This window comes from Crocodylus porosus, unplaced genomic scaffold (assembly GCF_001723895.1).
Source record: "Crocodylus porosus isolate Cpor-Errol unplaced genomic scaffold, CroPor_comp1, whole genome shotgun sequence".
Lineage (NCBI taxonomy): Eukaryota > Metazoa > Chordata > Crocodylia > Crocodylidae > Crocodylus > Crocodylus porosus.
In genome coordinates, this window is record NW_017728907.1 from 57460275 (window position 1) to 57487535 (window position 27261).

Genomic DNA, 27261 nt, shown 5'->3' on the forward strand with positions numbered 1-27261 from the left:
CGCTTTTCCAGGCTAAAGAGCCCCATGGCTCTCAGCCTGTCATCGTAAGGTCTGTTTTCCTGACCTCTAATCATGCGCGTGGCTCTCCTCTGGACTCTCTCAAGCTTCTCCACATCCTTTTTGAATTGATGAAGGAAAATTATGGATTGTTGAAATGGCTTGCTCTACTGAGGCAGCATAATAGTATGACTCTCTGGGCTGGCCATCAATTGGGAAATACAACCAGACAGAAGGAGTCTACTACACGTGTATTAAAGAAACACTTTCTGCCAGCTCTTCCTGTAGCTGACTCACAGATGGAAAGTATTTGGAATATGAAATGTTTCCTTCCTTCACATGTCAGGAAAAAGAACTATGAAAAGTAAGCACTAAGCAAGCAGGTCTGGCAATTTGTACATAAAGAAATCTGCAGTCACTAGCTTTTCTATAAATGTACTCTGGAAGGTAACCAAAATAATTCACCAAAGGAATAGTAAGGGGCTTTTCTGTGGACAACAAGGTTGGGATCAGAGGCAGGTAAGTACAGCACCTGTACGCCAAGTAAGAACAAGGTAGTAAAGACATGGCAGATATCAACACTGTTTTTAAAGAATTTCAAAGATTTTCTGCCTACTGAAAGAGCTATGAAAGAGCTATGAACTATCCCAAGACTATGATATGAAGTCTTGCAATCTGCCTCTATGTCCCCTGGTTCTCTCTCAATATTCCACACTAAAGTAGATCTTACCTAAGCCAAGATCTGCCTGTTTGGAATCACTGCAGTAAGCCACCTTATGCAGCGGCAGAAGACCTTTTATCACTGAAGGAGAGACTGAAGTAGACATTCATGCATAAACCAAGCATGCATCCTGCTTTAAAGGCATACTTCCATTCTGTGATACCAGTTACTGAACCAGACATTGTAACTAGCTAGTACGGCAGTCCCATAGATACTGTCTTACCTCCTGCATCTTGCTCTGGATCCACTGGCCAATAATTGCCAAGCTATCTCTAGGACAAATGGCCCAAATCATAGTGAGAAAGATGAGTGACAGAAAATCCACGAAGTGTACCAGACTGGCCTTTTCTGCCTGAAAACAAAAACAGTGCTGTTTTCAATCATTTCCTCTCATATGCTGATTGCTTGGTGTTTTTCCATATTTAAGATAGAAAAGAATGGTCTATCTTAGACATCCAGATGCTCCTGTCATAGGGTGAAAATGGCTCTTTTAAAGGAGGTAGACTTTTCCTAAGTGGGCACATCTACACAAGACATTTATTGCGCAGTAGACTGATTAGGTGTCCAGTAAACATCTTGGCATCTACATATGTGCTCTGGTTAGGCTGGAGGAACCTATCTTACTCCGCAGCAGGACAGTACTTGTAAATACCAGTATTATCCTGCTGTAGAGTAAAATACTGCAGCTGCACATGTGTACATGCTGGAGGGGCTGGCTGGGCCATGAGGGCACACTGAAGCAACCTTGTGCCCCAGCCAGCCCCTCTGCAGCACACTGAGCTGGGGGCAGCAGCCTTGGGCTGACAGCCTGACCTCAGGGCCCCCTGCCAGCCAGGGCTGTTCCACTGCAATCCCAGACACACATGCAGACACGTGCCCGGCAGCAACATGCTCCAGGGATTTAAGCTCCAGAGCTTACTGATGCACGTTAACAGGCATATGTAAACATGTCCAATGTGATTAAATTAGCTGCTCCCAGGTGAAGGGTTTGAGACCTAAGACAAGGTGATGTTTGATCCAGAGGAGAAAAGGCTAGTAAACCGCACTCCAGCAGGGGACCCCAAGTCAAGGGAAAGGATATAAATAAGGCTGACTGTAGAAACCTACTGCCCTTATGAGGAAGAGGTATTAGCAGTCAGGCAGCCAGACCCAGCTTGTCTGTTTTGATTTTTGTGGAGCTGCTTTGGTGTTAGAAGTACAGATATTTTTGATTAAGGATGAGGAGCCAAGCCTGTTTGCTGTTCTGCTCCATGAGTCGCGTGCAAGTTTTACTTTCACTTTTGTTCTGTAAGAAAGAAACTGCTCTCACCATATTTCTTGTACATAATGCACACTGCAACGTCCAGCAGCAGCTTTTTTGGCAGAAAGATGTAAGTTGTATGTGAGGAAATACAGCCTTCAAGGAAGGGAGCTATTATCCACACGTTTAGAGGAAGGTGAAGTACAGAGAAAAGAAGTAACCTGCCCAAGGTCATACAAGTATTCTATAAACAGAACAGAAGTAAACTAAGCACTTCCAATAGTGCTTTCCCTTAAATGGGTTAGAACAGGGGTATTCAATGCCCCCCACCTCTGGGCCATATCCAGCCTGCAGAGCTCCCCATGGTTCTGGAAATCTGGCAGCAAGAGAGCAGTGGCACTGCACCCCTACTGCCAAATTTCCCATGAAGAGCCCTGGGTCCTGAATGGAGGACTGGGCATCTGATCCCCATGAACAGGGTCTGGAGGAGGTAGCATTGAGGTCCAATCCCAGTATGTGGAGAGGAAGGAAGATGGCAGCACCAGGGCTCTGGGGCCCAATCCTGGCATGTGAGGGTATGAGGGGGTGGTGCTGGGGCCCAATTCCAGTGTGCAGGGCCAGGAGGGCACCTAGACCCAATTTCCAAAGAAAGGGTGTGGCGCCAGGCCCACCAGAGCCTAGTCCTAGCATAAAGGAGGTGGCAGTGTTATGCCTGAGGGACTGATTTTGTTATGCTGGTCCAGGCCACTCATCTGACCCGTGGGACCAAAAGGTTGAACACCACTGGATTAAAAATAATAAAACTGAACAAGGATATGATTAGATGAACACCAACCTGGTATAATTTACACCAGTCCTATCTGCTGATATACATGACTTGAATCAGGAATGGACAGCACTCCAGGCTGGCCAACACAGCAGGTTACTATTACATCGTCTTGCAACTAGAAATCAAGATAGAGGTAACCTGCTTACCTTCAGCTAATGGCAGGGATATGGATATACAAGCAGCATGGTGCTGCCTGGATAGGTGTGGATAGATAAGGCCTGAACTGATATAACCTCAATCAGTCAAGCTTTACCCGTTCAGTCTCCACTGAATTAGGCAAATTTACCCCATTTTAGAGATCTGTGTCTTCTGTCAGCTACTGGTTTTATATACCAGTATAAAGCTGATCACATTTAGTGCCCAATTTAATTTCCTAGTTTGTTTTTCCAAAGCTACACCTGCAATGCTGAAAAGTTTTAACATGAGCACATTACAGCTGGGGCTCATGCTCACTTTTGCAAGTAACTGACTGGGCATGCAAACAAAGCAGCAGATTTCAGGTTCCCTATCTATAACTTTTGAAAAAGTTGCTAAAGTCCTGGCAACGTGTTTTAGAAGCTAAGAAATATTTACCTTCATTGTCACCAAGTTTAAGAAGGTAAGGCACTGACTACCTGCAACCCTTAATGTAATGAAATGTAAACCACACCAGGTCTGCTCTGCAATACCTACTAGCAGATGTAGTGTTAACACTTACTATCAGGGGATTACTCATGGTAGTAAATACTATTTATAATAATAAGCATATGCAGGACAATCCCTTTTCAAGGCCCTCATTCAATCTGGGGCAGCATAAAAGGATGACGATTTACGCTAATGAAGAAACCCCGCTTTAAAAACACGTCACCCAAAAGTGACTATAAGAAGACACTTTTTGCCTTTTTACTTGTAAGTACTTACCGCATGTCCCAACACAGCGTGAGCTATCTCATGTCCCAAAATGAAAGAGAGCTGATGAACATCTGACACTGCATTTAGTAACCCAGTGAAAACAAACACTTGTCCATTCTAGAAGCAAAAAGGGAAAAAAGCAGATTAGGCCCTGTGTACAAACACTAAGTTTTTGCTGCAGTAATACTGCTAACTTTTGCTTTTACTTACTGGAAGCACAAAAGCATTTATGCCTGGTTCCTCCACTACATGGATAACCCACTTAAACTCTGAGAACTCTGGGATGTCCTGGTTGCTTTCAGAGAGATGATGAACTACTTTTTTCACAACTTGATAGCGAGGGTCTTTCTCAGGTAACATTTCATTTTCAAACTTGTCCATCCACTGAAAAGAGATAACTTGTTGAGTTTCTTTCACACAGGATGAAGGATGCAGTACAGAGACTAAGTGATACAATGATACAATATACACATGTAGCACAATAGAAGTGTAACAAGATAGTAAATACTATTCCAGACCAGTGATTTTTAAGTTTTCATCTGCAGAAACCTAAACATTTTGAAAGGGAGGTGCAGACCCTTCTGGATATTTCAAATGGAGATGCAGACTCCATTGAATTGTATTCACATACTTTTGATCCAAATGAATCCACAGTTTCACAAGTTATTAACTGCTTTAAGTCAGCACATTCATACTCATCTCAAACTACACCTGTATCAAAATTGAGTAACACAACACTGTAAGAGTTATCCTTCCTCCTTCCTTCAAATATCGTTTGCTTACTTCAAATGATTTTTTCCCAAAGATTGTAAGCTCTTTAGATAACAATTTGGGGCAAAAATGTCAAGAATACATAAATTCCATTCTAAAAAGTGTTCCAAGAAGACTGATGTGCTTATGAAAATTCGTTTGAAAAACTGAAGTGAAGCATTTTTATCTCATGTTTTTAGCTTACTCTTCATAATGCCTAAAACATTTTAGTCAAACTAGCAACACCATATTGTGTGTTATTGTGATGCTTTATATTTCAAGTAGAGATTTCAGATTAAAAGGCATGTCTGTAGTACATTTTGTTTTCCAGCCAAAGTGTCTTATGAAAAGCAAAATTCTTAGAAACAAGTCTAGCACTGAGATAAAAATGTTTAATTCAAAAACAGGAGAAGGGATGACAGAATTCGGAACCATCATTAAAAGATTGCACAAACGGCTAATTTGTTTTTCCTACATATTAAGGTCTAAATCAGTGTTCCCCCGTTCCACTGCTGTATTCCTGTCTTCTACCAGTCAACAGCTATGTCCCCCTGGCTACCACTCAATAATCCTACTTCTTATCCTCTGTCTCTTCTCCCTGCTGTACACTGAATCCTATGCCTGTGCCTACCACATACCAATATTTGCTGCCAAGCAGAATTTCAGTTTACACCAAATGACAGTGTATTAGATTTAGTACAAAATAGCCTGGCTTATTGGTACCTCAGGAATGTTCATATCACAAGTTGAAACGGGTAGTTACTCAACACTTAACACAGATACTGCTATTTCGCATTAAAAAAACCCACCATTTGTTTATTTATTTAATTAAAGAACTCAGCATGGCTGACAATTATTGCAAAATATGTAGTTGTATTGTATTATGCATCAGTGCCTTTTCCAGACCTGGACATTTCCTAAGGGATGCAGCTCAAGTATGGTACATCAGTCTGGAAAATCTGTCTATGCATCCCAGTTTGCTTTTATGACCTGCCTCTATCCCTGTATTATTCATAAGACTGTCTTTTACTGTGTTCTTACCTCCCTCCCTGAACTAAGTGACATCAAAGTGGCATCTTCTTGACACAGTTGGGTGAGCAGATTATCAAGACTCACTAACACTAGAATAGGCTGAGCAGTACAACGTATATACTACAGAAAGTGATCATGCAAAGAAAGTGAGTTCTCCCTTCAGTGGCCCAATAACTAAGCATTTGGACAAGACAGAATCTGGACACTTCAGAGGATTCTGATCAAGTCCCAAAGACTGCTCAAGAAACTGATACACAGAGTTAAATGCATGAATGCTCTTTTCCCCTGATGGTTATAGCTTTTGTGCTGCCTAAACCAGAATAACTGCATTAGAAACCTCTGCACAGCCTGTGTACTATTTGCTTCATTATGTCCACGAAGACAGCTCACCAGGCAGAAACTCGGGAAAACAGTGAGTTTGAGTGGGTTGTGGGCTGGGGTGCAACGACTGCAAAGTACTACTTCTGTGAAGGGGTGATATACAGTATGTACCCTCAAAGCATACCAGAGTGGCCAAAGAGAAGCATGAGCTGGGAGCCTATCCAGTTACAAGAGACAAATACACAAGTCCAAATTACCAAACATCCAGAAAGAAGGATATCTAGTGGGCCTGTGGAATGCATCACTAATAGGACTTTGTTTCCTTACAACACTTACCATATTATATTCCAGCTGTGACAACTGCTGAAACTGTTCTTTCCCAAACACCAGTAGTCTAGTACGACCAGTGATTGGAGTCTCTTCCAGGTGAGTAAAATAAAATATGATGTACAAAGTTCCTAAACTACAGGCACCTAGAAGAAGTTTCCATTTATTTTTTCTTACACTTTCTTTAAAGAGTTCTTTTTTGTTGGGGGGAAGGGCCTTCCACCATTTTCTTATGCTCCTGGAAAACAAATATTTCACATTAGTCAATGAGCACAATAATGCTTACCAGCCCTACAAGTATGAGGGCAAACTTTAGATGCTAACGTTTACAAAATGGTAAAAATTCTGTGATGCAAGATTCAGTGGATTTATGGAACAGTATATACTTTGTTTAAAGAACAGAAGTGTCACAAGATAAAAGCTTCTTTTTTTAAGGCAAGCATTTAGCTTTCTCATCTGGTTAGAAAAAAAAATCAGAGTTTTAATTTTATTTTTAAAACATTTACAATGACGACCTAGTGTAAGTTTTAGAAAATAGGCAGCCTTCTCAATATTTACTGCTTAGCAACTAGCTATGTTCCCTGTGCTTCTAATGGGAAGTAGAGGCTAAAGGACTTATTGTTTGTGTTCTAGTCTAAAATATCTGAAAGAACTGGGTTTTTCACCCTGACTTCCCTTAGAAAAATGTGCCAAGGATTTTGCCTACCAAAAATAATAAACAAAAAAAATATTAAAAAATTCACTAGAAAGTAAAGAGAATGATATTCCATTTCCTTGCAAAAGCCAGCCACACAATCAACCTCTGTCTGAACTGCATGGCTATGCTGTGTAAGTGCAGCACATGCTGTGGCCAGAAAAAAAACCACCATCACTTTCTCTCAACGTGGCCTGAAGTTGATGTGGCAATTAGGTCAGCAGCAGTGGCTGCTCTTTTGTCTTGCATGGGGAAGAGAGAATCCCAGGTTCTTGCTTTCTGCTTTTGCCTACAACCACATCTCTGGCAAGCATGAAGTGTGTCTGGTAACCTACAAAAACAGACATCTAAATTATATATATTCCTTAAATATCAGTGCAACTTTTTAAACTATGTCACTGTCCATTGTAGCCTGAGTTCTCAGTTACGGATGTGCATCACCCTTGAAAAACCAAAAGCCAGTGTTTGTAGGCCCTGTGGTTTTTAAACCACAAGTGCATGATTTTTATTGCTCCAAGCCACAGAAGAGTTACTAATAGCCAGCAGCATCCAGGAAGGTGAGAAGAGGTGCAGTAAGGCTGGAGAGCTTACTGCACATGAACAGCAAACTCACTAAACATGCCTGGCAGCTAAGACCAGAGTGCTCATGGCAGGAAAGGGAGATGCAACCACACCACCGCACACCCCCTGGATCTGTGCCTGCTAGCAGCCAAAAACTGTGGTGCTCAGTCTATGGCCCGACAGACTGACCCTGTGCATGCGGGGCCTGGCCCCACAGACTGAGCCCAGCACAGGATCCAGCCCCGTGGATCAATGCTGCGTGTAGGGCCAGATTGTTTTGGCCACTGGTGTTCAATGCTAGTCTGATACAGGTACAGACCAGGTTTTCAGATGACAAATAAGAGCTAATTTACAAGCCCACCAAAATTTACATTGATGCAACCGTTCAACCCTAAGCGCCGCAAAAGGCCGGCCACAAACACAACTTGCCGCTGGCCACACCAAGCCGAACAGTCACTCTCTGAAGACAGGAACGGAGGCGGCGTTTTACCTGCCCAGAATGATAGCAAATAGTTTCTGAGCTGGTTTCAGGAGGATCCACAAGGCGGGAACTGGAGCAGCTCGCAAAGACGACGATGTGTGGATGAAACGGGCAGCCCAAACGTCCCCTGCACCCGGGCGACTGGTGCGAGGGCCTGGAGTAACAACTGCACGCAGCACACCCTCACCGAGCCAGCGCGGTGGGGGCAGGACTTGGGGTCCTCTACCGCTATTGGGCACCTTCTTGCCCACTTCTACCTGCCACAACCTTCCCTGGCTTTTCTCCGGTCCGTTCCTAGAGACATGGATGCTTCCTGCCGCGAGGCGGCTTGCATCTGGGGACTTTAGGCAACAGAGGTGGCGGTATCCTCCTGTGGGCTTGGCCAAGGAGACGAGGCGAGACAAGGGGCAGGCGCTGCCCGCACGCCGCAGGCCGGCCCAGGTGCTCATGGCTCTGAAATGTGAAGGAAGGTTTGTGAGACCCCCGGAAGCTGCTGCTGCTTGCCCCCAGCTGCCCCCCGCCTTTGGGGCGCCCCTCAGGGAGCCAACGCGCCTCAGCTCCTTAGCGCCAGGGTGGGGGCAGGGCGTGGCGGGCGCGCGGGGGGGGGCACCCACCGTCCAGCGCCAGCGGGACGCGGAAGGGTGACACGCGGCCAGCGGCGCAGACTGATGACGCCATCTGAATGGGACAGCGCCGAGAACGGCGCCCCGCCCTGGCGAGGAGGCCACGCCCACTACGTGGAGCGTTAGCCTGCGGGAAGGCGGGTGGTGCTGGCCCCGCCCCTAGGCTGGGGGGGGGGCGGTCTGTTGACACTCCTATGACGTATGGCGCTGGCCCCGCCCCTGGGGGGGGCGGTGTGCGTTGACACTGCTGCAGCGTACAAGCATCCTCATCCAAGCGTGCACAATTATTTCTGACCATTAGTACTCTCTGGTCGAGACGATTTTTGCAACAACAAAAAAACCCACCAACAACAAAAACAAGACTTTTGCAAAAAAACCCCAGACAAACAAAAACAAGATTTTTGCACAAAAAACCAGCAAAAACAAGATTTGCAAAAAAACAAAACAAAACAAAACAAAAATTGCTAATGGCAAGCGTTTGGACACAAACACCCTTCATCACTGGAGAAAAGACTGTAAAAGTTCTGGGTAGAAATAAAAGTTCATAATTATTATTTTTTCAAAAATTAGTAATAAAGCTCAATCATTTTGGAGGCGGCTCCTCGGTGCTAAACAGCCCGCGACTCTCAGAGTCCCACCCGACTTCGGGGTTTGCTGGCAGCGCTTTCCAGTGACTCCTTGCCTCCAGAGGAGAAAACGTTTCCGCTTGGCTGACAGGGCTTTCACTCGCTCGCTCACTGGCCACTGGTCGTGAGCCATATCAAGGAAATAAAAAGTTAATGTAAAGTAAACAAGATGACGGCATCTGTGCGTACTTATTTGCATGCTGATTTGCCTCGTTTCCCAGTGAACAATAGCTTGTTTTCCAGCCAATACAAGAATTTTGAGCTTCCAATGCAATGATTTCATCTTGAAGGCCATCATTTCAGACGTAAGACCTGGCCACGCTGCTCACAGCCCCGTGTCCTCAGCGCAGCGCAGGGGCGGCCAGACCTCGCTGCTTCGGGGCTGGCGGGGCAGCGTCTCGGGGGTCTGGTGTGCGGTGGCAGCCCTTGTCAGGGGCCTGGGGATGTCATGGGCACCTTGGGGCTGGGCTTTACACATCTGGCTGCTGCATCCCCCAGGTCCATACACGGCCGCTCCTTCCCCTCGGATTCCCCGTCCTTCAGCCTCCTACCCTCTACGGCAGCGATTCCCAGTCAGAGGCACGCGTACCACCAGCGGTACGCACACGACCCGCCAGCGGTATGCGTGAACAAATGTATTATAATTTATATGACAAAAAATTGCTGGTGGTACTTAAGGTTGAACCGAAACATTTGCTGGTGGTACGGAAGGTTGTATCCTCCTAAATTGGTGGTGCGCGATCTGCCAGAGTTCGGGAACCGCTGCTCTCGGCTAAGACACCTCTATACCCCCAAGGCTGCCCATTGCTCTTCCTTTCCGAGAGGTCGCTCCTCAGTGAAGGGTCAAGTCCAGGGTTTGATATATGGGGGGGCTGAGCCCCCCTCATAAGAGATGAGACCCCCCCATACGAGACACCCCCCATAAGAGACGAGAGCCCCGGGCCTGCCCCAGGCCTTTCTAAACAACTCGGGTGGCAGCTGCGGTGGCAGCTCCTTTGACTGCCACCATTGCAGACCCCCCCCAAGAGTAAAAGCGTAATTTGTCAGGTCACACAACAGGTGTCCTTTGCCATCTGGCCTGCTCCACCGAGGATGTTTTTCAGAGGAATGGGTAGGCATCTTGTAGCCCAGCGTGCACTTCCTTGCCACCCAGATTGCAGGTTTTGACATGGAGATACCACTGACAACAGAAACTCTTTTGGGAACGAATTGGGAAAGTGACTTGAAAGACGGGTGCTGCAAGTTGCATGTTTGTCAGGTGGGCGCGTCTGGAAGGTGCGTGGCAATGATAGGAGGCTCCAGGGCTTTGCCGAGTAGAACAAAGGGTGCCTCCCTGGGGAAGCTGAAGCAGCCCAGCTCCTGGTCTGTCTGCCTCTCTTCAAGACAGCTACAGACACTTTGTAAACACGCTGCTCACTACTTGCTACACAAAATAAATGCTTTCTGGATTTTTATCTTTCTCGCACTTACTGACCCCTCTTGATTCCCTGGGTACCCTCCTCCCTTCCTTGGTACCAGCGTCAAGATGCTCCTTGTTGAACCTCCATCCAGAGCCGGTTAATGGTTATAGCCAACAGGGCCTGTGGAATCCAGGACGGGACAGAGACCCTAGTGCACCTCAGAGCTAAAAAAGCCAGAAGGACTAAAGTCTTGTCTGCGTCCGGCAATCTTAGTTAAGAACTGTATTTATTATAACCAAGTCCTGTCTCCTCTACTGTAAGGAGCAGGCAAGATCAAATTGTAACTCAGCCAGAAGGGTGGGGAATTTTTGTTTTGGCTTTCTATGATGTTAATCCCTGAATCCACCCAAGGAGTTGTGCACAATAACACCAGACCACGTGCAGCTAAGAGCCTAGTGCGCCCAGCTGGTCAAGACTCGAGCTTCACATGCAAGTGTATCTTCTGTTACAGCTCTGTTTTCTCTGGACTTTCCTTTTGCTCTCCTCAGTTAGCACAGGCCTGCTTTATCCTTAAACACCAGTATGAAATCTCTGGTGAGATTTCCCACGCAGATTTTCTCCTGCCACCTCACTGAGTCACCATCTTATTTCAAATCTCATCTATTTTTTCTCCTTTTCATATGTAGTTCTCTCTTCATCTGCTATTATTAATCTCTCTGATTGTATTACCGAACTGTCTGGCATACAAGCTATAGGGACTGATTCTGCATTCTTGGCTTACCTAAAATCTCCATTGAAGTCAGAAGGTATTTGGAGCATGCAAGGAATATAGGATTGGGCCCTAAAATTATACTATACATTCTGTACTTCTAAAAATGGCCATGAATGGCATTCTCCTCATTCAAATTTCAAAGCAGACAAATCGCAAATATAGCTCAAATAATTACAGGTTCTCTCTATCAGATACCAACACTAAATGTTTCTCTACATGAAAATCTGGCAAATAGTTAAACAATTGGATATTTATGCAGTGCTGTTTTTCTCCAAATAGATAGCTAGATCAAATGACATTATAACTAGTCATTTACACGGTGGCTGTTCTTGAATTTTAATGAATGTGAATGCACAATACCTTTTATCTGAAGACATCAAAGAGCTTCAGAAAGTTGGGCAAGTTATAGTCTCCATCTTTCTGATAGGGAGATTGATGTTAATGTGTAAATCATGGCCTCAGCACTGCAAGTACAATTCCTCTCTGAACAAGACCAGCACAAAATATACACATCCCTTATGTCCCTTCTCATTCTAATTTCGGGTTCATAAACGAGGCTGACATTTCTGTTGATCTTCAGCACTGCAATGAATTTCATCTTGTCTGACCAACTGAGCTGTATGGAGAGTCCCGTGTGTCCCACAGAGCCCCTTCACATCTACCATTTCTTGCAGAGGGATGAAATATATTCTGAAGTATGTCCGAATCTTGAATATAGAAATGGCCTCTAGAACCCCTTACTTATCCCCAAATTATTGCTTCAGGTTGTTGTAGAAGGAGTCCCTTTGGAGCAGGGCTTTATGACCTATATGCTTCCTCTACTACTCTTCCAAATCCACCTATTATTCAGTGGAATCACAGAATCACATCCAGACAGAGCAGGGCAGTGAATAGTTCATAGCAGTTCACTCGTAAACTGTGAAAGTTGTGACTACCACTGCTTATTCCTAGTCATCAGCTTAAAATACTAGAAAGCCTGGAACCCTTGTGCCATTTATGGTCTACACACAAAGGAGCCTCACATCTTTAACAGGTAGACAGAGGAAAACACTTTCATTCACAAAATCTCCTTTGTGCAAATACAAGTGATTGCTACTTTGATGCTTAATGGACAAGCCTTTTTGTACTGGGTCTTATTGGCACTGACAAACATAATCCTGGGACCGAGATCTGCAAGCACCGAGGCTTTTCTGCACAGGAAGTTACACCAGTTGACATAAGGTCTGAAGTTAAACCACTATAGTAATACCAGTACAAACTTGCCCTATGGACACACCTGTCCTGTAATGAGTGCCTCGTTCTGTTGAACTAGCTTGCATCACTTTGGAAGAAGCTGATTATACTGGTTCCACTGGTAACATTTTCCTAGGCAGACAAGCTTTTTGACATGAGTAATTCTGTACATGTGATTAGCTCCACTGAATTCATTGGTTACTCATGCTCAAATGTTTGTAGGATATGTTTGACACATTAAGCCTTTTTGTTACCTTTTTTGAGTGGAAGGAAGATTTGGTGTAGGAAAGAAGAAAGAGCAGCAACAGTTTATTTTTCTTACAGTTTCTTATTATTTTTCTTCAAAGCCCTTTATTGTACAATTTATTTTCTTTTCAATCCCACCTGCAAAATAGCAAATCCAAGAAAAATAATCATAATCCACCAAACATGCAAACATACTTTAAAAATAATATTTTGCATTTCTAGGGGAGTGTCAATGTGTGCATCAAAACTCTCCCCTTTCCTATATTTTTTCCACCACAAACAGCTGTCAGCTATAATGTGCAGTGCTCAGCTTCATGTGAATCACTTAGCATCACACATTTTATATATTTTTACCCTAATCATTAAAGTACTTAGCAGTTATACAGAGCATTTGATGTCTCTCTCAGTATCATAAAAGTAACAAATATAAACCCATTGGGGCAATTTCATAACTGAAGCATCGGTATAACTCTCCTATTCACAAGCATCAGACTTAAAATCCCAGCAGATCATTGCAGCCCTTGTCCTTTTCAAGAGACTAAATTGAGCTTTATGCCATTTACATTCATTTGGCCAAGACTGTAGAAGTTGAATTCTCAGGGGTTTCATGTAGGCATTAAAGATTTTATGACTTTTTCCATAGGAGCAAAGATTTCTCCATGTGTCCTTGATCAGAAATCCTCTTCTGATACAGTAGCTCAGTGTTTTGTACCAGCTGCTACTCCGGCTGTTTTCCTCCACCACAAAGCTGATTGCACTTCAAAGCGTATTATTAGGCATTCAGTATATTTATTGTTAATTATTATCTTAGTCTTGCATACTGTAAACGTAAAATCAAAATCTCTGAAATTAGCATGAGAATGATGTCCTAGTCAGAAACATCCACCCACCAAAAATGATAGGTCCAGTCTTCCTTGTGAAAGGTTTTACAAGTTTTAATACGGTACTTCAGTTTCTAAACTATTCGTGGTGTGATATTTGAGTGCCCTATCATTTACAGGTTGTTTTAGTGAAAGAATCCCAGGTGAAATCAGAAAGTCTATCTAGTCTTTAGAATAGCTAAAAGGTATATCCACTCACATACAGAACTGAAGCACCTCAGATATCCAGTTCATCAGTCCCATTGATTCTGGACCTCATCTCATAATGTGCTCGTACATCAAAGAAGCTGGTAAAAATCCCAAATTTCCACTGACTTCTGTTGGATTCAGAGGTGCCTGATGCTACACTGACTTAGACAAACACAATGCTGTATGTATTAGCAGTCTTTACTTATGTCCAGACTAATATAAATAATATACAACATACTCAAGGTTCAGGAGAATGTAGGATCAGGATTTCACTCCAAATCTTAATGTATATACCACTTGTTTTGTTAAGTTAAATTTCTGCAGTGACATCGAGATGACGGGTATTTTGTGGATGATACTAATCATTGAGGAGCTGCATGCAAACATGGTAAACAAGATGAGGTTCAGCACTGTATATTGATTGCTTATAAGCAAATCTCCACCCATCCTCAGACAGCTGACTATTCAGGACTAATGACCAAGGTACTTCCAGGCCCAGATCCTTAACTGTTGTCAAGTGGCAGAGTTGCACAGATCTCAATGGCTCTATGCTGATTTACATGAGCTGAGGCCCTGGCATTTATGGTTTCCCACATTCTAATCCTTTCAGGTAGTTCACAAACCAATTTCAAAGCAACTGAGTTGCTAAAAATGGCTTGATGGAAATAACAACCATGTTAGGATCCTTACAGTAAGGCTTGTAAAATGAATAGCATATTAAAAGAAGCGAGAGTTGAGTCACTTCAAACCTTTGATGCACTGGAGTTTTCAGTCAAATAAGTCTCTTATGAGCATTGATCCAGTTACCTTTCATCTGTCTACATTACTCTTCTGCATGCAAGTAGATCAGCAAGAATGCTGACATTTCTTGTTTTAGTCTAGCAAACACAGACATTTATTTCAAATAATACCTGGTTGAAAAATAATGGGTGCAAATGTCACCAATTCTGTATGGCTTATATCTAAAATCTGTATGGGAGACTATAAACATATTCAATCTTTCACTTGCTATTACCTATGTCACTCCAAAATCGTCTCTGTAGTACTGAAGTGTGCTGGAGTAAGACTGGACGAATGCTATCCCCGAGGCAGTGAGGACCTTCATGGAAAAGACATGTGGTTACTATCAGGCTATCCTGCGTGTGCAAAATTTTAACTACATAAACCATTGTACCAGGATTTTTGCTTTGGCTGCTGGAAAATAATTGTAAAAGTTGGAGAAACTGAGTTTTCTTGCTCCAATAGGCAATTGTAATGACTCAAGATTAATTTTAGCATGAAAATTAGGTAATTGCAGCATGAGATGCGTATAAAACCCTGAGGTAAATCAATGGAAATGCTTTGAAAAGGGCAATTATACCTGTATGAGACAGTCCATAGCTTTAATAATATTAATCAGTCTAGTTAAGGAGGAAAGAAGTAAGAACCAATATTTAGTTCCTCCTCTGAAGAAGTGGTTTAAGTATCTAAGTGACTTAGGAATCTACCCTGATAAAATACAAAGTATTAAATTTTTTAAGGGGAATTCTTGAGGGCACATATCTAGGTATGATTATTGCACTGTAATAGTAATAATAATAACAATAATAATAATCATTGTTGTTATTGTTATTATTATATAGCTCCAGCAGCATACTAGTTTCCTAGTACACATGTAAGAAGATCTTCCAAAGTGGTGTGGCTGCTGTGCATCACATTGTCAGATTAAATAGGCCAGGGGCAGTCATCTCCTGGAACGTAACATGAGACCAGGAGGATGCCCCCATGCCATCCAAACCAAGCAATACCAAGTGTGCTCAGTCCCTGGCCTGTGAGCCAGATCCGGCCCCCAGTGCTATGTCATTTGCCCCATGAAGCTCCCCACAGGTCCATAGGGAGTCCCCCAGGCCATGGCCTTGCATGCTACATCTGGTGCACAGGGCAGTGTAGGGCCTGATTCTGGTACATGGGGCCCTACTAAGGAGGTGTAACAGCCCAAAGCCTGATCCTGGAACACAGGGTTAGGCAGAGGCGGCACAGGGCCTGATGCCATTTTTTTTTTTTTTTCTGTTTTTTTGCACCAGTCCTGGAAGCACTGTAATACCAGGTCAATGCATGGAGTGGATGGAGCAAGCTCCAATTCCACCAACCAATACCAAAAAGAATCTGCTCAATACAGACCTCCCAGCATAAGCCTGGGAGCTCAATCCCTGCACGTGGGCTGGGCGGAAGCAACAGGGCCCTGCTTCCAACATGCAGAGACCAGCTGAAGTTGCACAGGGTCCTGCACGTGGAGCTAGGCAGAGCTGGCAAAGTCTAAATCCTGGCATGTGGGCCTAATTCTGGTGCATTGGGTCAATCCAGCCCATGGACCAGCCTCACACTACTCATTTGGCCTGCAAGCCAAAAAGTTGAGCATTACTGGACAATACTGTTTTGGCTTTTTGCAGTCATTGCAGCCTACTATAAGTCAGAGCAAACTTCAGGATGTCTGAACACACAGCAAGATCAATAACCCTGGAAGGGCTTATTCTGGAGCTCATGAAAGATTGTGGAAGGAACTCCCACAGGAACTAAAAACTGCTATAAATATTACCCCCTTCCACACTAAATGCAAGCTGCATTTTTCTTTCCCCTATCTTCTCCAATGTAAACACACACCATGTGTGCGCACACATGCATTCGCAGACATACTGAATAGACTTTAAAAACTTCCAAAACAAGAGACTGCGCTGTTCACATTTTTCTACTAGGATGACAATGAAAGAACAAATGCAACATGTTAGTTATGTTACTTAATGCTGCTTGGATAACCTGGTCCACTATAAGAAACTATGTGGAATAAAGGTAGGACAAAACAGCAGATGAGTGAGGGCAGCATCAAGGAAAGCTGTGCATACAAATCCCAACCATACACACTGCACACAGGCGACTGCTGGGGGGGGGCATGTGCCCTCCCAAGATTGGCCCTTGACTTGGCACCACTCAGGACAGGGAAGGTTTTTTGCCATATGGGCCGGTGACATGCTGTGGGGAGCACTAAGTCACAGCACAGTTTAGGAGTGGATATGGGGCTTTTGGCCCACCCCCGGGCCCATCCACAAATTTTGTACCCCTAGACTCAGGAGGCACCAGTCACCCCTGATACTGCATACTTCAGCAGTACCCAAAGATCTGACCCAGGTACAACCTGACAAACGCAATAAAGACAAATACAATACCAGTTTCAAAGCAAGATGTGGTCAAAAAAAAGGAGTACTTGGGGAAGTAACTTAAAGAAAGTGGGCAGGAAAAGGGAGAAAATGTGGCCAGTGCACAGGAAGCTGGAAATTACTCCCAGCTGACAGTCTTAAGATAAAGAACATGAAAAGCAATGGGAGGCAGGATGTAGTGTGCATGGAGGTGGAAATGGTGGTACAATGGAGTACAACTTGACCTTGATGCAGAAGGCAAAGGCAGACACCATCTGGACCAAGTGAGGGAATCACATAGACAAGTGCTGAGAGGAAACAGAAAGAGGCCCACATTGATGAAAATATTAATCCCATTACATTTATACCTCCCCTGCTAATGAACATATGCATGCCGTTATTCACCTGGGATCTTTATTCTGGAAGACCTGAAACATAATCAAAAGTTTATATTATACTTGGAAAGATTTCTATAAGAACATGAGCAGTGGACAGGAGGTCAAACAAGTAGCACCTCATGATCCATTGCTGTGAAATACGTGTTCTGCCATATGTGGAACATGGGGCAATATACAACCCGAAAGATGATGTGATTGGAGCAGCAGGAGAGGAATAAATACTTAGCAGGGGCATTAGAAAAGGATGTTGAGTCTGTTGAAGTCCTGATCCTCCGGTAGCTTTACATGGCTTTATTCCAAATGGAATGACATAATTCACAGAGATGTTCTCTCTGTTCCATACTGCAATTAATCTTCCTGTTCTTGTGATTAATTGCTGACATATACCGTATCACCCCCACTTAATGACCTTTGTGTTTTCCCTGTCCCAGAGCAGCATGCACAGACCATTGGATCATGGTGACTTGCAAGGAAATAGCTGACCACACCCCATCTGTTTCAGATGGTGGTCTTGTCATGATTTATGATAGCATGAAGGATACTATAACAATATCTTCTGTCAGCCCTAACTCCTAAAAAAATAAAAAATAAAAAATCACCCCCATGGACCAGTACAAATACTTAGACGCTCTTATCTGCCAAGTTTTTGCCTTGGATACAACGTAATTGCCTGCATTTTTCCTAACTTCATCTTGGAAAAAAATCAAATTGTTTTACAAAGATGGTAAAGCATAATCCCGAGTGTAGATTTGCAGTCGTTACACTTCAGCCTGTTGGTGGGGCAGAAATGCAAGCTAAATCTCCAAATGTTTCCTGTCCTGTGTATTAATGAAACCTAGAAATTTTGCCTTAACACCCATGCTACCTCATTGCAGCAAACAGTGTATAACTGCGGCCCAGAATACAGCAGAACTAGTGCATGTGTTTTAATCATCACCTTTCTTTTGGTTTCCTTTGGAATAAGCCAAAATGAGTGGCAAACACAGGGAATCTACTGAACAACAATTTATCACTGGCATGGCATGAACCAACACTCAAAGAAACTTGAGAAAGTGCCTTTGTGTAGATCCCTTTGAAGAAATGAAACTCCACTTCCAGCAAGGGAAAATTCAGAGCTGAAAAATCTCAACATCCAGTCCAGACTGGTGGGTTTCAAATGGGATGCACTCTCTGCAGTAAGCTTCTTTTAAAGTAGCCGATGGTCTATTCTGGCTGAGATTCATAGGCAGGTATACAGCATCCCCCAGGAAACAACAGATGGAGTCCACTAGACTGCAGCACCATGTAAATAATATCACTAAATTCAGCCACTATGAGCTTGCTCAGCTGCTTATGGGCCCCTCTCCCCATGGAGCACTACCACAACATTTCCTTTATGCAATGGCGAGCAACAGAGTAGATGTACGAGAAGACCCTACAACCGTTGTATAAAGCAAAGATGAGCTCTGCAAAAGGCAGGTATGGCTGTGTCTACACCGTGCTGGGGTGTAGCCAGAGGGTCCACAATCACATCCGCTAGCCACACGTCCTCTGCTAAAGAAGCAGTAAGGTGGTAACTCCTGTTCTTTAGCTGTGTCTACACTGGGCACGTTCGCATGTGTTATTAATGTGCCTGAATAAAGTGTGGTGCATTTTATGCTGGAGTCAGCTGCTTCCCAGGACAGTGTCTTCATTTGCACTCAGGACCGCAGCAATTCAAGCCAGAGTTGAGCAGAGCTGGGCTGGCAGGGATCTCAGGGAGTGAGCCCCAGGCTCTGGGTGATGGTGTCAGACAACAGAGGGGCTGCCTAGGGTACAAGGACGCTATGGTGCAAGGCTGGGCAGCCCCTGCATTGTAGTACTGTCATGCCCCAGCCACCCCGGTCAGTCTATACATGTGTTTGAGAGCATGAATTACTCTACTGTAGGATAGTACTGGTCCCAAACAGTACTATTCTACAGCAGAGTTAATTAATTTACTGCGCCCTAACATGGATGCACATGTAGACTGCAATGCTTTACTGGAGAACTCATTAGTCAGCTCCACAGTTAAGCATACGTGTACACATACCCACCGCCAGGCTGCTGCCTATGGCACTTCCTATTCCTGTATTAGCAAATCTGTTTGTGTAGAAGGGATGGGTGAGGAATTATTCATCATATGAAAACCCAGACAATTTTATAGTAACAACTGATGTCATAATATATATATATATATATATATATATATATATATTCAGGCATCTGGTAATACAATATAGTCTTTTATCTTTACTTTCCCAGGTCAGTGATGACTGCTGTGGTTACCATCTGGTAGCTATTCTTGGTCCTGTGTTTGAAATGCATTTAGGGATTGGAAGAATTTGCAGTGACATGGTCTTGACATCATTAGAAAGTACTATCACCGGGAACCTGGAAGGGTCAGAAAGAAGTCAAAGTACAGCATGCCTTGGGGATAATCCCATGGGCAGGCACACCGCGGTAGGACGATGTCAGGAAACTGCCCAGCATGCAACACTATTGTTGAGGAAGGGAAGACTCCAAGGGATACCACGCAGATGGCATGCTCTAGTTCTGCATCCACACAAGAAACAAAAGCTGTCTGTGATGATCCTGAGGCATGGATTTTGATTCTGGGCTGCAATTCTCCAAAGCTGAGATGTTCAGCTACAGATTGTCCATTTTTAAGTCAGCCAATTATAGAGGACAAGATGCAACACAAAGCTGGCTTATGGAGGGAGGTGGGGTCAGACTCGGAACTTCCCAGTGGGGTGGGGGAATTCAGATGTGGAGATTTGGTTCAGGTCCCTTCCTCATTAACCTTTGTACTTGAGCAGTGTCTAAACACAAAGTTGGTTCTATTGTGCGTGGTGCTATAAAAAGATATAATGCATGTTCCAAAGTTCATAACGTTTTGATGCGTCCCTGGAAGGAAGGTGCAAAATCTATATTGGGTAAGTAACATGCAATAGGTAATCTACACTCGTCTTCAAGTGTCATACACTACAAAGAATATAATCAGTAGTAAAATTTAATTAGATCCTACAGATAAGAGAACAACAGCTAGATTTGGCTCATACATAATGTCTTTCAGTCATCCATCTTAAAGGAGAGAAAGTACCATTACCCACATATTTCAGATGTGGAAACTGAGAACTTTGTTTTAGTTGGCACCATGGGGCAGAGAGAAAGTTGGGAATACAATTCAGGCTTTCTGACTCCCAGCAACCCCCATCATTTTTTCCTAGATGAAACAGAATACTTTTGATCTTTGGTTAGTAAGCAACTAGCCATAGGAGTCGCACAATACTGAACAGACCAAACCAAATAAATTAAGGCTGCTAAAGTGAACTGGACAGCTGACCTGTTGTAATGCCTACTCCAAGAGCCATGTTCTGCAAGTTATCAAATTACCTAGTATTATTTTAGACCCCCACATGCAGTCCCAAATATATGCAACAGTTCTGCCACTACTCTAAAATCACAGTAACCACAATTTCCCCCCTTTTTTCTTTTTTAATTAAAAAAAGTCCTTCATGGTGAAGATGACCTACATCATAAACTAGTTTGTAGATGTGTAGGTGCCTTGGCTGAATTCCAGCATGGATAATTACATTCTGCTTACTCCTTGCAGCTCTAATGAAATAGAGCACTCTTCACAACTTGTCCTCAAACACTGTAGAAGTGCTGTAGGCTGTAATACAGTGAAAAATACCTTGTCTTATTGAAATTGCAAGGGAAATTTAAGCAGACAAAAAGCAATTACCAGCACTGGAATTTGGGCAGGACACCAAAGTTAACTCCCTTACTCTTATATTAATATCAAGGGACACTTTGTAGGTATCAGTGGCCAGACCCTTGTTGGATAGTACACATGGGATCAGAGCAAGAAGCTGTGTGACTACAACTTTGGATTCCTGAATATTTTTGCACCTGGAAAACGGTTGTAGACAAATGGGTGAATATGTGAAAGGCTGTAATGTTGTAAGCCAAGAAGACTGTTACAAATGTTTTGCTTTGTTGTTGTTATTTAAAGGAATTTATTAAATTCAAAATTGGTGAAAAAAAATTCTGGCAACTTTATCGAAGAGCCTATCTTAAAAAATCTTTTTAAAACAGAAAGCCAGCCTTACTTGTCAGGTGAACCAGCACATAACTCAAGCATCAGTAATGGGGTGTGACAAAAAAGGAGCGCCATAAAATGTACATAAGGAAGTTTAACAAGAGCTCTGATCATATGAATGAAGGTATTATGACCTATGCCAAATACATACACTACAAATTGTAACAACTTTATTGTCCTTTGAAAATATAACTATATGCCTGGAAAATTTAGCAACAACATGCCTCCCCATCTTTTCTCTGAAACAGGTTTTAAACAACTCCTAGACAAATGTATATGTGAGAGAATAATTATTACCATTCTTAAGTATCTAAAGTCATTTGGGTCTTATTACAATGGCTTTCTAAGCTTCAGGATTTAGAAAAATATGCCCTCAGACCCACCCACACAAACACACTATAAATCCTGCTGTTTTCATTCAGTTCTTTTCAAAGTCTTATTTCCATCTTCAGTTTACAGCAACTATACGTTCTGTCCTCTTCTCATTTCACCCATCTCCTTAATTTCAACTTTCTTATACTTCCCTATCCGCCTCCTCCTGGTAATAACCAGCACAGTAATCCCAATGAAGAGAGCCAATATCACAAATACCACCACTGCAATAACACCAGGAGTCAGCTGTTTCATAGAAAACTCTGGTGGCTTTTCATCAACGTAGTAGATTAGCATTTCTTCAACATCCAGAGGCTCTCCCCCGACAGACAGAGAGAATGAATTATTGGAATGAAATATGGAGTCACGTTTGACATCTTTTTCAAAGTAATAAGCCACATCAGCTATATCAACATCACTGTTCAATTTCTGGGAAGCATTTTGTTTTAGGTTAATAGAGATAAAGGGATACTCATACTCAATGTCTCTGATGTAATTAGGATGCAGTTTGTATCGGTTTTGAATGGTGTACCTCAAAGCATTTGCTACTTCAGAATTAATGAAGGGATCAGACCTTTTCTTGTGTTTGAGCTCGATGAAGATGTGGTTTGTCCTAACTAGCTCGCTGCAATTTAACTTTGTCCGTTCACCCTTATCCGTTCTTCTTACTCCAGCACTGTTCACACACCAGCAGGTATCAGTCCCATTGCACTGCTTGGCCTTGAAAGCACCGCTGGCCGCACAATCTGGATCATAAATGCCATCGTTGTCCAAAAAGCCATGAGAGGGGACACGCCTGGGCTTTGCCGGGGTCATTTCTGTTTTCATCAGCAGGCATTTCGAAGTCAATGTTGAACAGTTTGCTACCCAAGCTGAACCGATCAACCTACAGACACAGATCCCAGACCGGTCCAGAGCACATGTTGTCCGTTTATTGGATGCACAGGTACAGTCCTGTGCTGATGATACAGCTGCCAGCATCAAAACCAGCACAATCCCAAGCCTAGACTCCATGGTTGCAGGACAGAGTGGAAGAAGCCTCTAAGAAGACAGGACAAGTATTACCTGAAGACTAAGCCCATTGGTCTCCTGGTTTCTGCATGCCAGCATGCCACTCCCTCTTTCGAAACCCAAATCAGACCTGCCAGACAGGTTCTGCTTGCAAACAACTGGTCTCACATAATACAGAAACCCTCACAAGTCAGGGAGTGGCAGCAAACTCCCCCACTGCCTGCCTTCCCTCTTACCGAATGAGGAAACAACAGGCAGGAAAAACCAAGGCCAACATAAAGCACAAAGCCTCATGTACACACAAGTGCCACTGGATCAGCCTTGCGCGTGCATGCAAATACTGTGTTATTTGAGATCATTCTAACGCAGGTGCCTAGAGGGCCAAAAACCAGCAGATAAAGAGCAGGAAAAGCAGGGAAGCAGCAGCTTAGTTTATAGAAGTCCCTTTACCCTCACATTATAAAGAAGGAGCTTCACAGGGCAAGGTGAGTGATGGAGGCATTTCCACCGAAGAGCGTACAGAGCAGCACTCCCTCTCCTTGCCAAGCTCCTCTCAGCACCTGGCGGACACTATTTGGATCCTGCAGCACTTAATCATTTTAAGTCCCATCCTTGCACGCATTTTGGCGAGGGGAGTTTCTGGCCGAGAACAGACACCGGAATCAGTGGCAGTACTTCTGTAAAAGGATCTGTGCTACCAAGGGCGCAGACAGCCCAGAAAAGCTACAAATAGGTCAGCTATGCCAGGTGGCAAATGCTGCTGTTTTTCTTGGAACCAAAGGGTCCATAGGCTTTTGCCTCTCTCCTAATGGTCCCGGCCTCCTCCGTGATCGGACAATCTGCTCCTCCTCTGAAGGAAGCACAAATTAATGCAGCCAAATTGTCTTAGACCCTCTGTCCTTCAATCCCCGTGCTGTTCTGTGTGCTCTCTTATTACGCAAGGAGCTCTCTTTTGTATATGAAATGCTGTCTTTCACTCTGCTCCACTTCCAATCTGCCACTTCCAGTCAATGATAGGTTGACTGTTTCTTTGACAGATAACACTACCATTTATAAAATATCTGGTGAATCCCCATCCAGGAAGAGCTCACACCAACTGTAGAAACTTCTTCAGCCTGACAAGGAGTTTTTAAACCCAAAAGCTTGCTTAACATTTTTTTTCCAACTATTTCACCTGGTCTAATGAAAGATACCAGATTCACCCGAAGAACCTTGCCTGCCTTCTCCTAGCATGGATTGTTTCTACATCTCCCTCTTCCTTACTTATGTACACTTTAGCCCAAGCTAAAAACATATACACTAACTTTCACTCCTGCGATGGTGCCTTTTCAGAATAGTTGACATTGTCATGACAGTTTCTAAGATACTTCACAATCAGAAATTTGACTAATAAGGCAACATTTCAGCAGCTGACAAGTTTCTACACAAGCCAGAAAATGAGTCACCGTTTCTATATTTATCCTATCATAGTTGGTCGGGTCAGAAGGGACCTGAGCAGATCATCAAGTCCGACCCCCTGCCATGGCAGGAAAGGATGCTGGGGTCAAACAAGTCCAGCAAGGTGTTCATCCAGCCTCCTTTTGAAGACCCCCAGGGTAGGAACTAGCACCACTTCCCTTGGAAGTTGGTTCCAGATCCTAGCCGCCCTGACCGTGAAGTAGTATCTCCTGATATCTAGCCTGTATCTACTCTTGGTCAACTTATGGCCATTAATCCTCATTACTCTCCGTAGTGCTTGGGGGAACAGGGACTTCCCCAGTGCCTGCTGGTCCCTCTGACTAGTTTGTAACAGGCCACAAGATCCCCCCTCAGCCTTCTCTTGTGGAGGCTGAACAGGTTCAGGTCCCATCACCTCTCCGCGTAGGGCCTGCCCTGCTGCCCCTGGATCATGCGAGTGGCCTCCTGGACCCTCTCCATGTTGTCCACATCCCTCCTGAAGTGCGGCGCCCAGAACTGGACACAGTACTCCAGCTGCGGCCTGACCAGGTGTGGTTGGCCTTCCTGACTGCATCCCCACACTGCCGGCCCATGTTCATCTTGGCATCAAGATCCTTTTCTGCCTCTGCCCTGACGAGAAGGGAGTTCCCCAGCCTGGAGGTATGGTGCTAGTTGTTCCTTCTCAGGTGCAGCACCTTGCACTTGTCCGTGTTGAAACCCATCCTGTTCTCATCTGCCCACCCCTGTAACCTGTCCAGATCTAGTTGTAGCCTGTCCCTCTCCTCCAGTGAGTCCATTTCTTCCCCCATCTTAGCATCATCCGCGAATTTGAACAAGGTGGTTTTCACCCCCTCGTCCAAGTCACTGATGAAGATGTTGAACAGTGCGGGCCTGAGGACCGAGCCCGGGGGGACCCCACTGCCCATGTCCCTACAGGTCGAAAATGACCCGTCCACCACTACTCTCTGGGTGCGGCCCTTCAATTTGCCACCCAGCTGACTGTTTAGGCATCGACACCACAGTTGCCTCATTTTTTTTTTAATGACAATGGGGTGAGAGACAGTGTTGAAGGCCTTCCTAAAGTCCAAGAAGGCTACATCCACTGCAACACCTGTGTCCAAGGATTGTGTGACCTGGTCGTAGAAGGAAACCAGGTTGGTCTGACAGGACCTGCCTTGAATGAACCCGTGTTGATTGCCCCTAAGCATAATCCCCCCTGCTGGTCCCTCGCAGATGTGCTGCTGGATAATTTTCTCAAAGAGCTTACCCAGGACCGAGGTAAGACTGACTGGCCTATTGTTTCCTGGGTCCTCCTTCCTCCCTTTTTTGAAAATGGGGACCACGTTGGCCCTCTTCCAGTCCTCTGGCACCTCACCAGAGCACCACGAATGCTCGTACAGCCATGCCAGGGGTCCCGCAATGACCTCTGCCGATTCTCTCAGCACTCGGGGGTGGAGATCATCAGGACCTGCTGATTTGAACACATCCAGTCCCTCCAGAAGTTCCCTGACTAGGTCCTCACTGACCCTGGGCCTGGCAGCACCTGCCCTGGGTCCATCGGGGATCCTGGTGTGGGGGATACCTGGTCCCTGCTCAAAAAGATAAAGGCAAATAAATTGTTAAAGAGGTTAGCTTTGTTGTCTGGTGTGACCACCAGATTTCCTAACGTGTCCTGCAGAGGCCCTATATTACCCAGTACCTTCTTTTTACCCGCTATGCATTTAAAAAAAGGACTTCTTGTTGTCCTTGATCCAGGTAGCTAGTCTCAGTCCCATCTCTACCTTGTCCTTCCTGACCACCCCCCTACAGTCTCAAGCAATGGAGGTATAGTCCTCCTTGGTGATGGCCCCTCCCGTCCATCACTACCAGAAAATGTCCATTGATCTAGGCAAGGATTTCTGTGGGTGGTATCCTTCACTGAACCAGCTTCATGGTTAGGATTAGATTGAAACAAGCCTTCAAATTCAATACACTCACATTCAAAAGCCTGTCCACGTCTATTCCAACCATGCAATTGGTCCAATAAAGATACCATCCATGAAAATCTTTGCCTCTCACGTTTCCTGCACCTTCACAGCCGCAACCTCACGGCATAACTATTGACCCATCTGTATAGTCTGCTCAGCACCTGCAGCCACGTCATAACAGATCGGTAGGGGACTAGTGAATTTGGAGGCAGCCAGCAAATTTCATGGACTGAAACTGGGGCTGGTCTCCATTTTCGTGGGCTGAGTGTGGCAGGGCCCCCGCATGCCTCTGACTGGCCAAAGGGCCCCAGCAGTCCCACTCCTCCCTGCATTGTGCCAGATGGCCTGAAACTGCAGCTTAATTACCCTGATTAAGCCTGAAAGGCCATTAGTCTATGTGTTATTAAGCATGGATTAATGGCTTCCCCTGGCTTAATCAGGGTAATTAAGCTGAGGTTCCAGACCATCCCCAAGTGGGGAGGCTGCAACCGCCTCTCCAACCGGCTGTGGCAGGCACCCAGGAGGCTGCACCGAGGTCTGTGGAGCCCTGGCCCGGCTCGTTGCTGTTGACAGTTGCATGCACGCAACAAGCCAGGCCAGGGCTCTGCAGACCCTGGTGCAGCCTCCTGGCTGCCTCCCACAGCCGGCCCCGGGAACCCGGGGCACCTGCCTAAAGCCTCCCCACCTCCTGCTACGGGCAGTCACACCCCGCCGCCCTGCCCCCGCTCCTCTCCCCGCCCTGCTCCAAGACTGCAGGGCTCCCCTCCCTTTTCTCTACTTGCCAGTAAAGGGTTTCTTTTTTCTGACAAGCCCACGAAAATTGCAAGGTCTGCTACTTTGGGGGGGAGGGGGGTTGTTTTTGCAGAGCCCAGTTTTCCACAGAGCACACCAAATTTTGCATTGCACAATTTTCACAGTCAATCACAAATTCAGCAGGTCCCTATAGATAGGGAACATGAAAAAGCCACATGACATTAAGGAACTTGTTAC

The 27261-nt window shown here is 44.6% G+C and overlaps 2 protein-coding genes and 1 long non-coding RNA gene across 5 annotated transcripts in view; 1 reads left to right on the forward strand and 2 right to left on the reverse strand.

Moving 5' to 3' along the window:
• Positions 1-8538, reverse strand: part of OMA1 (OMA1 zinc metallopeptidase) — a 28152-nt gene extending 19614 nt beyond the window's left edge. The window contains exons 1-7 of one of the 3 annotated variants that reach the window (XM_019531514.1): positions 8459-8538; positions 7854-8297; positions 6118-6346; positions 3889-4062; positions 3688-3795; positions 2028-2093; positions 942-1070 (exon numbers count right to left, since the gene is read on the reverse strand). In XM_019531514.1, coding sequence (XP_019387059.1) covers positions 942-1070; positions 2028-2093; positions 3688-3795; positions 3889-4062; positions 6118-6346; positions 7854-8293 — 1146 coding nt within the window. In that variant the 5' untranslated portion in view covers positions 8294-8297; positions 8459-8538. The remainder of the gene's footprint in view (positions 1-941; positions 1071-2027; positions 2094-3687; positions 3796-3888; positions 4063-6117; positions 6347-7853; positions 8298-8458) is intronic. The other 2 variants (XM_019531515.1, XM_019531516.1) reach the window with 2 other exon arrangements.
• The window catches only part of LOC109307530, a 107611-nt gene extending 86881 nt beyond the window's left edge, over positions 1-20730 (forward strand). The window contains exon 3 of the long non-coding RNA XR_002100289.1: positions 20554-20730. This is a non-coding gene — a long non-coding RNA (uncharacterized LOC109307530). The remainder of the gene's footprint in view (positions 1-20553) is intronic.
• Positions 20731-21422: 692 nt separating this feature from the next.
• TACSTD2 (tumor-associated calcium signal transducer 2) lies at positions 21423-23063 on the reverse strand. Its single transcript, XM_019531517.1, has one exon. It carries the CDS (start codon positions 22868-22870, stop codon positions 21947-21949), a length of 924 nt encoding a protein of 307 aa, XP_019387062.1. The 5' UTR covers positions 22871-23063; the 3' UTR covers positions 21423-21946.
• Between the last annotated feature and the right edge of the window lie 4198 nt (positions 23064-27261).

What these genes read in the sequence shown, in the direction of transcription:
- TACSTD2 (XM_019531517.1), bottom strand. Translation starts at nt 22,870, where the DNA reads ATGGAGTCTAGGCTTGGGATTGTGCTGGTTTTGATGCTGGCAGCTGTA.